Raw genomic sequence first — 12912 nt, 5'->3', positions numbered from 1 at the left:
CATAAACAAAGAAGAAGATGAACTGGCAACCGACAGTGGTTCAACCAACGTGTTTATCTCTCTCTCGCATCTTCACCGTTAACCACCATCTTTGCCCTTTGGCACCTCCAACATAATAGTCATCCCATCTCTCTCCACTCTCTCCCATCTCTATGTCTAGTATCTTTTCATCTCTCTGTTGAAATCAGAGAACTTCCTTTGTTGTTGACACGAATAACCACCATCGCGGGTTCCAAAGAGTATTTATTCTTGATGAGGATCTTAACTGAAACGTTCTATGAGGTAATCCATTCATTGAGGACGAAGAAAGTGAAAAGAGAGAGAGAGGTAAAGATAGATGGAGAGAGAGAATGGTGGTGGTCGGGTAGTCCGTTGGTGCATGTGGCACTCTAGGACTAATTAAGTTTTATAGTTTGAGTGTCCCATTGGACATGCTCTTAAGCGGAAATAGTGAGACACTCTAAACATTTTTTTTTGTCTCCAATGGAGATCTCTAAAATACCTCTACTTAATACACATGTCACTCTTAAATTCAATAAGAAAAAAGTAGTTAAAAAACAAGAATTTCTGTTAATTTAAATTTTAGAGTAACACTTAGAGAGTCTCAAGAAAACAATTTAATTTTAGAGTGTTTCTCTTGCGAGTCTATAATAAATGCATCGACATCATCATAAAGTGTCAAATAGAGCGTCCCATAAGAGAAGACATTTTAACAAAATCTTAAAAATCCCAAGTGACACTCTAAATTTTAGAGTTTGAGTAATCCCATTGGACTCTAACATTGAAATGTTGTGGAGATGTAATTTTATCATTTTTTTTTTTAGAATTCAACTACGATATACGTTAGTCATTACAAGACTTTGATACATTATAAAGATGTGATACTCACGATAACTACCTAAGTTAAACCGATAGTGAAAGAGGCCTAAAACCCAACTAAACACGACCTAAAACCCACATAAACTACTTTATTTATACCCAAGTTTAATATTCCTGGATTTGCACTTCCAGGAGGTTGAACCTGGGACCTCCGCATTGCGGATTATATGGACTTCATTTATTGATACCCCTTTCTAATAGTTAGTATCTAGATGTGCCACTGCATATAAGAAATTTGGACGAGCGCCCCAGAGAAGCATTTAAGATTTATTTTTTCCCCAACTCAGCAGTTACAAACAACTATCATAACCCGCCAAAATTTATGCAGTTATATTCCCACACGATTTTTTATCAACCGGCGTCTTTCCTAAATCCCCCTTCACTAGTTTCTGAACTTCATTTGAATCAACCAATCCAAAACCTAATTTCTCAATCAAAGAACAAAAAATGAAGAAGACTAACTCACTGATCTACTTACTCTTTTGTTTTCTTTCTCTAAAATTCGTATTGGGAGTTCAAATCCTCTCAAAATCAAAGTTAGAAACATGCGAAAAGACTTCAGATTCTGATAACCTAAATTGCAGTATGAAGATTGTTGTTAACATGGCTGTTCCTACTGAATCGGTAAGCAATTTCTTCATTTCTTAACCTAATTCAGATATTCCTATAGAGTAAAAGTTTTCACTTCAATTGATATCTTTTTCATTCTTTAGAGTGGTAGAGAGGCTTCGATTATCGCAGAAATAGTGGAAGTAGAAGATAATTCGAGTAATAAGATGCAAACTGTGAGAATTCCGCCTACTATAACTGTCAACAAATCTGCCGCTTATGCTATTTATGAGCTCACTTATATAAGAGTATGTTAAACTTCTATCTGTTGAAGATTTTTTAAACCTAAAAATGTATTCTTTATGAGAAGTTCATTTTCTTTGTCTAACTTTTGCCTCAGGATGTTCCTTATAAACCCGAAGAATTTTATGTTAAGACGCGTAAATGTGAACCAGATGCTGATGCGAAAGTTGTTGCAGTATGTGAAAGGTGAGTTAAAACTTGTTAAATTAAGGCTCCTTGAACATTTCGTTATTTTCGGAATATAAATATAGTCTTTTATCTTATATTATTGAGTTTGTTTGTTTTGTCTTCCTCATCAATTTATCAGGTTAAGAGATGAACAAGGTCATGTTATGGAATATACTCAAGTAAGCTACTTATTTGTTGTATCACACTGTTTTCTTTTGAATTTTCCACTGTTATTCTTTTCTACAGAATTAAATATTGGAATAAATATACAAATCAAAGTTAATCTGTCCCAATAATATGAAGGAAATCCGACGGCTTTAGAATATATTCAATGCAAAACTATGAAACTCGCATTTGAATTTACTTGAGGAGTGATTGTTTTTGAATTGCTTGAGGAGTGATTGTTTCATTAGTGGTACAGTGGTTCTGTTGTAAAAGCGTTAAAAGAATCATTTAAACGCCTCCCAGAAGAGCTTGCAGTATTAGAAAGACGGAAAAGTAAGAGCAATAATATTGGGTATGACTTGAACAAGAGAGTCGGGATTAATGTGTATTGGCTATATGCAAACATCTAATATTATGAAATTTTATCGACTATGATGCAATACTATGTCCCCTATTTCTTGTTCTAATCCCTATATGTTGTTTGACCCTTGTATAATGCTCTAATTTCGTCTCGAAGCCAATATGTTGTCCTTGTGGAACGTGGCCTCGCGTGCCTTCATCCTGCGGAAACTTCTGTGAGTTTCTAACGTCTAGTTTAGATATCTTAATTGTTCTTTGCTTCTTAATGATTTTTGTTGACGCCCTTTGTTGCTCTGTTAGTTGATAAAATGTTGAAAGGGAAGCCCAACACGGCACATTGCCTTCGATTTCCAGGTGATTGGTATGATTTCTAGGTTACACTTATGTTTCTAACCATTTGAATTCAGCTCATCTGGTCTAATGTCTATAATTACTCATTTGAGTGAAAAGTCATATTTATATCTTCATTCTTACTTTCGACCTTGGGTTGCATTACTTACTTTGCAGCTATTTCTAATAAACTTTTCTGCTTAACCAGGTTTCATGTTTTTGGTATTGGACGGCGATCAATAGGGTTTAGTGTTCGTATTGAAGTGAAGAAAGGAACCCAAGTATCAGTATGTTGCGACTCAGAGTTTCTACGATATATTCTACTTCGTGTTTTCTTACTTTCAAGTTTCTAGTAGGATTCCTCATAAAATGTTTATATGATTGACTTTCACTAGCAGGAGGTGTTTGTTGGTCCTGAAAATAGAACAGTATCATCTACAGACAATTTTCTCAGGGTTAACCTTATCGGTGATTTTGCTGGATATACTAGTATCCCTTCATTCGAGGACTTCTATCTCGTAATACCAAGGCAGGTATGTTTGATTGAAGTTGTCTATATTCGTATACTCTTTAATATACACAACATTATATTTTCTAAACACTTGTTTCTAAGCCTAACATATTTGTACTTGTTGAAGGGTGGCCCCGGTCAACCAGAAAACCTAGGAGGCAATTTTTCAATGTGGATGCTGCTAGAGAGAGTACGATTCACCTTGGATGGTCTTGAGTGCAACAAAATTGGGGTCAGTTATGAGGCTTATAATGGACAGCCAAACTTTTGTGCTTCACCATTTTGGAGTTGCTTGCACAATCAGCTTTGGAACTTTTGGGATGTTAGTCTGTCGAACTGAAATCTTGTTGATGTTTCTTATGTTTGGCAACGGCGCGGCACACCCATTTATTATTCGTGCCTAATAGGCCTGTGGCGTGCCAGAAATTACGGGCACTAAACAGGTGTGCCTCCATGGGAGGACCCCGTGTCCGCCACTAGTTTTATGGCTTATGATTATGTGTAACTTCTTACAGGCTGACAGGAACCGTATTAGTAGGAGTCAGTTGCCTCTATACGGAGTTGAAGGAAGGTTTGAGAGGATAAACCAGCATCCAGTATGATCTCTTATGACCTTTCTATTAGACTTCTACTACTTGGACTTCAATTATTATTCTCTGAGCTTCAACTTGTTGTTTTGTGCAGAATGCAGGAAGCCATTCATTCTCTATAGGAATAACTGAAGTTCTCAATTCTAATCTTCTGATAGAACTTAACGCTGATGATATAGAATACGTCTTTCAAAGGTATTACCAATTTTATTGGTCATATAGACTTCAGCATAAAGTACTGACTGTTACGAACAGTTTAGCATAAAGTACTGGTGCAGTATTCACAAATGCGTAAGATTGAATGATATCCGAATATCATGTTTCCCTTCATTTTCCTCAGGAGTCCTGGGAAAATCATAAGTGTTACCATTCCAACTTTTGAAGCCCTTACTCAATTTGGTGTGGCTACAGTAACAACAAAGAACATTGGTAAATTGGAGGCGTCCTACAGCTTAACGGTATTCTCATTGGGTTTTCTTTATGGGTTCGAAAATGTTTCATGACTTGCATTGATTCTTAGAACTGTTCAGGCTTGGTTTTGTTCCAATTGGTGGATATCTATGAGTACATACAGTGGGAAACTCGTGTTTCTTTAATTAAAACAAATTCAAGATATTTTCTAATCTCATCGTGTTTCTTTTGTAGTTTGATTGCTCAAAAGGCATTACGCTTATGGAGGTATTGATTTTAAAGTGCATTGTTCAAATACTAGTATTAGGCTACTACTATCATGGTAAGTCAGCAAAACTGTCGTCATTTTAAATATGTTCAAGGATACTTTACTGTTGCAGGAACAGTTTTTTATAATGAAAGCAGAGGAAATAGCTGTACGCTCATTTAAACTCTATCCCACAATTGATCAAGCCGCAAAATATGTTTGTTCAGGTAAACCTACGTCATAGAAGTAAAAGCAAAGAAATGTATGTTAAGTTATGTGGTTTATGTACACAACACTTAGTTTAGTCTCACATTAGTAAGGAAAACCTTTTATACTTTGGTTATAAGGTCGAGCTTGCCTTACATATTGAGTAAGGATATGTTTTCCTTAAATTTCATCTCAATTGGCTCAAGTTAGATTTCAAGATGTCTGTTTGTTTATTTGATTCATGTGTCAGACTAGTTCAAATGACAAACTCGTGTTGATTTTAGGTCCATTTGAGTCGGACATAAAATAGAACTTAATGTGTGAAATAACCTGAAGTGATTATTTTGCCCCTAACCCTAACAGTCAGACTAAGATAACTCGTATTCAAATATCATTAACTCAACAACGTTTGTGACATGATAAGCAACATATTTTTGAGATAGAAAAATTGCCGTTCAGATGAATTTGTGTTGATGCAGCTATCTTGAAGGACTCTGATTTTAATGAAGTTGATAGAGCAGAGTGTCAATTCACCACCACAGCTACTATTCTTGATAATGGATCTCAGGTCTGGTTGTAGTTTATCATCATCATCATTTTCTTTGCATATATATGTTTATATGCATCAGATATTCAATAATCTGTCCGTAACATTTGGTGTTATGACTTCACATGTTATAGACTCCTTTTGAACCGCCAAAGAATGGTGCGAATGGCATCTTTAGCTCGATCGGAAGCATATGGAAGAATATGGGTGATGGTTTCATAGATTTCATAACCGGAAAATCTTGCAGGTATGTGTGTTCCATGTGATTTAGGAGGTTAGTTTGGTTTATTCATCTTATATAAGTCAAGAAGTCGAGAAGTTCTATATCTTAACTAGCGCATTCGTCATTTGGTTAAAGAACTTTGGTTGATACGATGCCTCATGATACATGTACCAATGCCCATGTTACATAGATGGGCTCTATTTGAGCTTCTTATATCTGTGACTTGTGGTCTTCATTTGTTTTGATTTTATTTTCCTTCTGAGCAGAAGTAAATGTTCAGGTTTTTTCGACTTCAGTTGCCACATACAGTATATATGTATGAGTTGGGTAGTGCTTTTTGGTTTACTATTAGCAATCTTCCCAACAGGTAAATATCATCAAACTCTCTGTAACTAATAGAAGTGAGAATCTGAAATCATGCAATAATGTTTGATCATATTTTGATGTACAGTAATGGTTCTGCTCTGGCTTTTGCATCAAAAGGGTTTCTTTGATCCACTCTATGATTGGTGGGATGATATAATTGAGCCAGGAAATCAAGGATCTGTTATTGAATCACAGCATGTGAGAGATTTAGGTCACCACCACCATGAGCATCTCCATAAATACCATAAACATGAAGGAAAGCATTATAAACATCACACTCAAAGTAGGCGAAGAAGCACACGTCATAGTCATCGACATGTCGATCCTGAGTCGGAATCTGATTATCATAACCCTAAGCAAGGTAATCATCTTTACCATGCACATCAATATAGATTCAAACATGAAGGTCGGAAAAGCTCGAGTGCTATACATCATGGCTATTCACAGAGGAGAGAGAAACTTTACCGTAAGGGACATCGTGAGAACCTAACTGATGAAAGATTTGAACAACATGGACATGGAAAGAAATGGGAAGGACTGTAAAAGCTCCATCTATCGATAGATATTCTACTGTAAGTGTCCTGATATATTCATTTATGCTGTAAATAGTTACGTTAGAAACACCTGGTCATAAAATCATGATTTTGGAATGTTGGTCTTATTTTGCTACCTCATTACGTCTCTCTAGTCAGTATAAAGAGCATATTTATATCTGCAACCTTAAAACATTCACAAGTGTCGGAAATTTTTATCCATTTCAATTTAGAAGCAAATCGAAACTGCATATCCGAGCTTCGAAGTACAAATTAAGGAGCTACAACAATTTTGGCATCTGATACTGAAAAGCCGTCAAGTTAGTGAAAATTCTGAGTGATGTTTGTCGGGCAATTAACATCAGCAGATAGCAAGAGAATCACTTCACACAATTGAACAAACGAACATATGGAAGTTGATATAAAGCAAGATCTTCCATCGGTACAACGTTTGGAGTGTACCACGGAAGCATGAACTTGTTAAAGTTCATGTTCTGCCAGAAGATATTGTCGTTTCAACTGCTCAGTTGTTTCCATATCCTGAAGAGAAGCTATGCCGTTCTTTTACGTGGTAGATTGTTTCCGTATGGCTCTGTCGTGCTGAAGCATGGAGCTCACACTCTCTACAACCAATACTATCTGCAAGAATAGGGGCATTTGTTGCAGATACAATCACATATGAAACAAATGGTGCATACACACAGACAATGGATAATGTTTTCTAAATGTCAGATTCGTATTCAAACCGGGTTCTTGGTTCCTAACGCCGTCACCAGTCCGTTGCGAAAACAAGGCGGGCGAGGTGAAGGAATCTAAACGTTGTTCGAACAGGCTAGGTGAAGCTCGTGCACATCAAGGCTTATGTCGGGCTCTGTGCAAAACAGTGTTTCTTTTGCCTGCACCGAGCCCGGAATGGCCAGCCTGATGCTTCAAGTACCAGTTGGTACCTGCGCCTGGCTCAGCCTGATTCCCACCCATAAAGTGGTATATATTTATTTTGTTTACGTCTCATCTAATAGAACTATAGCCTTTTAGAGAGAGGGATCCACCTCTGACTATATAGGTGACAAGGATTCACGTTCTTATTAAGAGCAAGAGTTTATTCGGTGTGTGTCGACATCAACTTCTTGAAACAAGGACGCTAAGATGCGAACATCTAGAAAATGTCATCGGAGTTTCTTGGTTGCTATGCTAAAACTTGAAAAGCAATGCCATAGTAAACCACATGGTTGTTATATTATACTGTGATATTTCTTACTGGATATCTGCTTCATGAAAAGTAAATTTAAACATACCTGAAAGCAAGCATAACCCATTGCAGTTGCATAGTAAAAGTTTGCATTCCCAGTACCCTGCAGATTTTAGCAGATGATGAGAGGGTATTAGCCAAAACTCTTGTATGAGAGAGAGAGAGAGAGAGAGAGAGAGAGAGAGAGAGAGAGAGAGAGAGAGAGAGAGAGAGAGAGAGAGAGAGAGAGAGAGAGAGAGAGAGAGAGAGAGAGAGAGAGAGAGAGAGAGAGAGAGAGAGAGAGAGAGAGAGAGAGAGAGAGAGAGAAATGCACAGATTGTACCCTCCATATCCACAGATTGTGCATGACAGGGCTAAGTAGAGATAATCCAACATATCCACAGAAAAGGAAGAACGAGAAATGCATATCTGCAAGTAATCGTAGTTTAATGTAATGATCAAAGATGATAACCTACATAAGGAAGGCAAGAGAAACTGTAACATTCAACTAACTATAAAGTTTTACCTGCTAGTTCATAAACAAACCAGCCAAGCAGAGCCAAACATAGAGCGGAGTCTCCAACCTTCATTTATTTCGAAAAACAAGAAACAAAGCATATGAAAAATCAGATAAAAAGTTTTATACATGAATTACGATCCCTGTTTAGACTTTGCAAAAACAAAGTTTGAAAATATTACCGAAGGATAAGATTTAAGCATTGAAGAGATCAGAATGTAAATGAAGGCAAGAAAGCATGGCCGGTGGTTCAAGCGTATGGCTAAGGGTAATAGCATGAATAGAATATTCACATGGAAAACTATTAGAAAGAAATCTCGGAAAAAGTCGAAAACTTCAGCAAAAAAGTACCTGCATTCAATTTACACATGGTTAAGCGCGTAATTGCAATACTAAAACATTAGGAGATATGTATAGTTTGTGTTTCGAGCTCACCATAAGACACCAATATTTGGAGATAGATCTGGAAGAGTAAGAATAAATCCATGTGTTCTGCAATGGAAGGAAATAGTTGAAAAAAGATTAATGACTAGAATACGAGATAAATGAAGACTCTCAACAGATTCTTTTTCTTTTGTCGTTCGTCATAAAATAGGGCATTGGCGTGAGCAACGACACTCCTTGCCTCAAAAGTAAACAAATACAAGTTAATTTTAGAATATGTTGGCCGGTCCAATGTGAACGAGCACACAACTTAAGCATTCACTACTAGTTACACAACAAAAGCTGATTTACATTTTTCGTCTCCTACATGCAAAGCTGATTAATATAAAGTTGGATTATAGAAGCTGATTTTAGAATATGTTGGTTGGTGATCCTAGATTTCTAGCAACCCATACCCTAACTTAAAAAACAGAGGTGTTATCTGGAGTTCTGGTCTAGAGAGGGTTGGTTTATAGAAGATATCTCTACTTTCTGATGTGCTTGTTCGCAAAAAAGTACAAATATATAGAATGTGACAAAGAATTGAATTTACCTCTTAAACATCTCAGATAGTCCACCGTACTGGTTCAGGTAGATGCTACACAAAACTAACACGTATACTGACCAAAAAGATGCCCACAATACAAAATACACGATGGGTCTCCAAGAGAAAAGTCTAGCCGGGTCGACTGTATTGGTTTCCTTTGACCCAATATCTTTCTGCAAGAACAATTTTCTTGGAGGAGTATCTGGACCATAGCCTAATAAGAGAAGGATCTGAAAAAATTTCGAAACCAAGACTATAAGTGTGAAAACAACTGAGAAAGAACTATTGTGATTCTCAAATTCCTATCTTGTACAAAAAAACACTAAGAGTACTTGCCGGTATTATTAGTATAGCTGGATAAAGAGACAAATGTGATGCAATGACCCATCCAAAAGCTGCCAAAGGAGCTAAACCTGAAACAATCATCAAACGAATATTCAGTGCCACCTAAATAGCTAAGTAACACGGATACCCGTAGTTGGTATATTTTAGTCGTGTTTGGTATAAAGATATTCCTAAAGGACGACTGTTGTAGTCCTTCGGTGGGTAAGGTAAGATTTTGTATGCACATTTTGGTTGTATTTGCATGTTCGTGTCTGGACCATAAAATACAACTCCAGGTTTACGTTATCTGTCTGTAATGAAACAATGGTTGATGCCGAAGTAGAAAGCAATAGGTAAAGATAAATGACCTAAAAACTAAAGAACAAAAATGGCTAATAGGTGTATACTTGTGGGATTTTTTAGGTTGCTATTTCCGACACCTTGTGCGTATGTCCATGTTATATAAAGTCGAAAGGTTCCATGCATTTTATACTTAGATTTCAGTCTCTCATGCTTCTAGACCGGTGAAGAAAGCAGAAGCAATGAGAGTCTGTATGAAAATAAATACCATTCCAAATAGAATGTTACAATCATCTCTATCCAAAGGGCATTAATATATTTGAGCCCTTTAGTCTCTCAAGCATAGCAAGCATATATATCTTTTCTCGAAACAAATATAGTATCATAGACATACTTGGTAAAGTTTTGTAGCTTCTTACGTGAACATGCTCCATAGATGGACAATACAATCATCAAATTTTCAATAGGTGAAGTTGAGAAGCCCACACATGTGACTATTGTCATAGGATTCCACAAATATATTAGACCAGCAATATCTCCAGCAGAGAGAGTCTCTGACAAAACATAAAAAGTAAGATTTATAAGCAAATGATAAGAAAACAACTTAATGCTAAAGGTATTTCGAGTAGACATGAGCATGTATAGGTGACACATCAACGGTTCAAGTAATCGCTTCTATTATAGTAGAGTACAAGTAAGTGTGGAATTATTTGTTTATGATCAATTTTTGTTACTATAAATGCTCCTAGAGTAAATGACAAATCAATTATTATATTTATCATTGTTGTTTTTGCTGTGTCCCAAACGTCTAACTATGAACTTGAAGAAGAGTCGAAAAGCACGAGGTTGCTAAAATAAGCTTCACAAAACAAGGAAACCTGCAATTGCATAAGTTGGCTCTCCAACAATCTACTTGTGCTTTGTCTTGTGTAACATCATGTACAACTTTTCAAGATTGCAAAACATCACATGATGACTGCATAATTTAATGTTCATATGTCATAGCAGGATAATAAGTGATTTTCAGTGGTCTTAGCTCATACAACAATACAATGTAAACGAAGACCAAAGAATACCTTAGCAAGTTGCAGCAATTCAGAAAACTAAAGAATGGATAAGACGTACCCGAAGTTTCTGCAAGTTTCGCAAGCTTTAGAGATTTCAAGCTCTGACTGTAAGCTGACTGAAGCTTCTGACCAGTTGCACGGATAAGAATTGCAGTGATTAAATCTGCAATGACAAATAACAAACTGTACACAAGAAGTACTGAGATCAATAGTATGACTAAATGAGAATTTTAACTAAAGTTGAGAAAGAACTATCAAAATTAAGAAAAAACAACTTAATTAGATTGTCTTTCCTATATAACAAAAAGCTCTCAAGTTTACATTGTTTTACTGCTCTTCCTATTTCCTACTTTGAACCTTCGGGTATTCTTGTGAAAAAGGGATTGAATTCATAATACAACACTTAAAATGGAAACTAACAAGTTGCAAAGTTTGTGTTATTAGGATAAGAAAATAGAGTAAACCCTATTGAAGAAACATTTTACAACTCAATTAGGAAACAGTGTATAGTTTGAGCACAATAATTAAGTAGTTGATAACACGATGTATCAGATATTGTTTGATGTTAAGGGTTAGAAAACAACAATGATGTTCTTCTTCCTCCTCCTCCTCTACAATGTATTTCCCAATATTATCAATGATGTATCGGTCATATCACCCCTTGACTACCATGTCCTAATATCGGATATCAACTTCGTTAGCTAGGAGGTCATGAGTTCCAAACACAAAGTTGATTAAACAAACAAGGAACCGTGTCGATTTAATGCCCAAGCTCAATTGACTTAAATCATTAAGGAAAAAAATAATAACAGGAAGAAATAGAACTATTCATAGATAAAATAAATTTGTAACCTGCACGCGATATGGTTAGGCTGCCCCTCGAATCTGCAACACCCATATAAAAAATTCAAATCCCAAACATCAAATAAAAGAAGTAACAAATTAATGAACAAAATTTGAAATATTTAACATCAAATTGAGTCTTAAATAAGCTCATTAACTACCTTTGAACAGTTAGGGGTCCAAGCAATGAGAGTAACAATGGTGAACCATGGTACATAGATCCTACAAGTACAAAAAAAAAAATCATCACTCAATTTGTGATCCAACCAAAAATACAAAAAAAAAAAAAAAAAGTAAAGGGAATTTCTACAATTAGCTCAAATTAAATATCAATTGCATCAGAGTTGATGAAAAAACCTGAATAAGGGGACACTGAAGATTGCTTTAACCAGTAACCTTCAGCCACTGCAAAAGAACAAATCAAAGAAACCCAAAATTAAGATTGGGATGTTGATCAAATCAGGAATAAGAACTTACCCAAACCCTAAAATTGTGAGAAAATGATGAGAGAGAGTAAGGGATTACAGCGACGGAGACTAGTGAGAGGAGTGGCAACTTCTGGGCGAAAACCCAAGTTGAGATTCTTGGGAAAATATATTAAAACAAGCCTGAATAGGAGAGAAGCAAATACCCAGACCCAAAACCATTTCATTTTCGCCATTTTAGCACCTTATCAACAGAAGATTCGTATGTAGAGACTAGAGAGAGAGAGAGAGAGCTGAATGAATCTGTTACTAGTTTAATTTTCTTTTCTTTTTTTGTTGAAAACTAGTTTAATTTTCTTGCTTTCAACAAAAAAAAAAAAAAAGAACTTTTGGCTGGACGAGGGAAGAAATTATTGAATGATCTGAACCGTATATTGAAAGAAATAAAATAAGAAAATTAGGTGATCGTGACCGTCTAATCAAACCAGAGATGATACTTTTGGGCCGAGCTTTCGGCAAATTTTATTGTCCATATCTAATCAAACCGGCCTATTACTTGAGTCGGACTAGTGGAGTAGGGGTGTGGGCATGTGGCCCATAAGTGGAACCCAACTAAAAATTAGGGTTTTCCAAGAAAATGATTTTTTTTTTTTGAGAAATCGACTGCGATCTATTATAGTCGTTACAGACGTTGATACATCATGAAGTTGTGATAAACACGATAACCGCCTTAAGTAACACTTATAGTGAAAGAGGCCTAAAGCCCAACAACATGAAAGGGACGTAAAGACCGACATACTTATTAGATTATTTATACCTTTAATAACTCAAATTCAATAATCATGGATT

The 12912-nt window shown here is 36.1% G+C and overlaps 2 protein-coding genes across 5 annotated transcripts; one reads left to right on the top strand and one right to left on the bottom strand.

The window, feature by feature from the left end:
• Positions 1–1167: 1167 nt before the first annotated feature.
• Positions 1168–11102, top strand: HAP2 (hapless 2). Of its 4 annotated transcripts, none has more exons than XM_086669561.1 (19): positions 1168–1503; positions 1593–1736; positions 1829–1917; positions 2039–2078; positions 2582–2639; positions 2725–2785; positions 2963–3041; positions 3153–3287; positions 3393–3587; positions 3781–3861; positions 3950–4050; positions 4196–4313; positions 4501–4533; positions 4647–4740; positions 5200–5288; positions 5402–5514; positions 5757–5857; positions 5942–6428; positions 10734–11102. In XM_086669561.1, exons 1-18 carry the CDS (start codon positions 1327–1329, stop codon positions 6397–6399), a joined length of 2166 nt encoding a protein of 721 aa, XP_086525687.1. In that variant the 5' UTR covers positions 1168–1326; the 3' UTR covers positions 6400–6428; positions 10734–11102. The 4 variants fall into 4 exon arrangements, with proteins under 4 accessions (XP_086525687.1, XP_086525686.1, XP_086525685.1 ...); XM_086669560.1 differs by having other exon boundaries at positions 3150–3287; XM_086669559.1 differs by lacking the exon at positions 10734–11102 and having other exon boundaries at positions 5942–6584.
• On the bottom strand, positions 6593–12520 carry LOC147552661 (GPI transamidase subunit PIG-U). Its single transcript, XM_086669562.1, has 14 exons — positions 12164–12520; positions 11996–12043; positions 11800–11860; positions 11648–11680; positions 10854–10978; positions 10148–10282; positions 9441–9517; positions 9111–9334; positions 8570–8626; positions 8317–8485; positions 8144–8201; positions 7961–8046; positions 7685–7741; positions 6593–7028 (listed from the first exon to the last, which is right to left on the bottom strand). Exons 1-14 carry the CDS (start codon positions 12297–12299, stop codon positions 6954–6956), a joined length of 1341 nt encoding a protein of 446 aa, XP_086525688.1. The 5' UTR covers positions 12300–12520; the 3' UTR covers positions 6593–6953.
• Between the last annotated feature and the right edge of the window lie 392 nt (positions 12521–12912).

The sequence above is a fragment of the Eschscholzia californica genome, unplaced genomic scaffold (assembly GCF_041429995.1).
Source record: "Eschscholzia californica isolate CP2 unplaced genomic scaffold, dmEscCali1.0.p SCAF_3, whole genome shotgun sequence".
Classification (NCBI taxonomy): domain Eukaryota; kingdom Viridiplantae; phylum Streptophyta; class Magnoliopsida; order Ranunculales; family Papaveraceae; genus Eschscholzia; species Eschscholzia californica.
This window is presented reverse-complemented; position numbering and strand designations above follow the sequence as displayed.

Bases quoted from the DNA above. Each gene is read 5' to 3' on its own strand.
- HAP2 (XM_086669560.1), top strand. From the start codon at position 1,327: ATGAAGAAGACTAACTCACTGATCTACTTACTCTTTTGTTTTCTTTCT. The intron at 3,288-3,392 runs GTATGTTTGATT...TACTTGTTGAAG, and splicing joins ATCTCGTAATACCAAGGCAG to GGTGGCCCCGGTCAACCAGA. The intron at 4,741-5,199 runs GTAAACCTACGT...GTGTTGATGCAG, and splicing joins CGCAAAATATGTTTGTTCAG to CTATCTTGAAGGACTCTGAT.
- LOC147552661 (XM_086669562.1), bottom strand. From the start codon at position 12,299: ATGGCGAAAATGAAATGGTTTTGGGTCTGGGTATTTGCTTCTCTCCTA. The intron at 11,861-11,995 runs GTTTTTTCATCA...TTGTACTTGTAG, and splicing joins TTCAGTGTCCCCTTATTCAG to GATCTATGTACCATGGTTCA. The intron at 10,283-10,853 runs GTACGTCTTATC...ATGTTTTGTCAG, and splicing joins GAAACTTGCAGAAACTTCGG to AGACTCTCTCTGCTGGAGAT.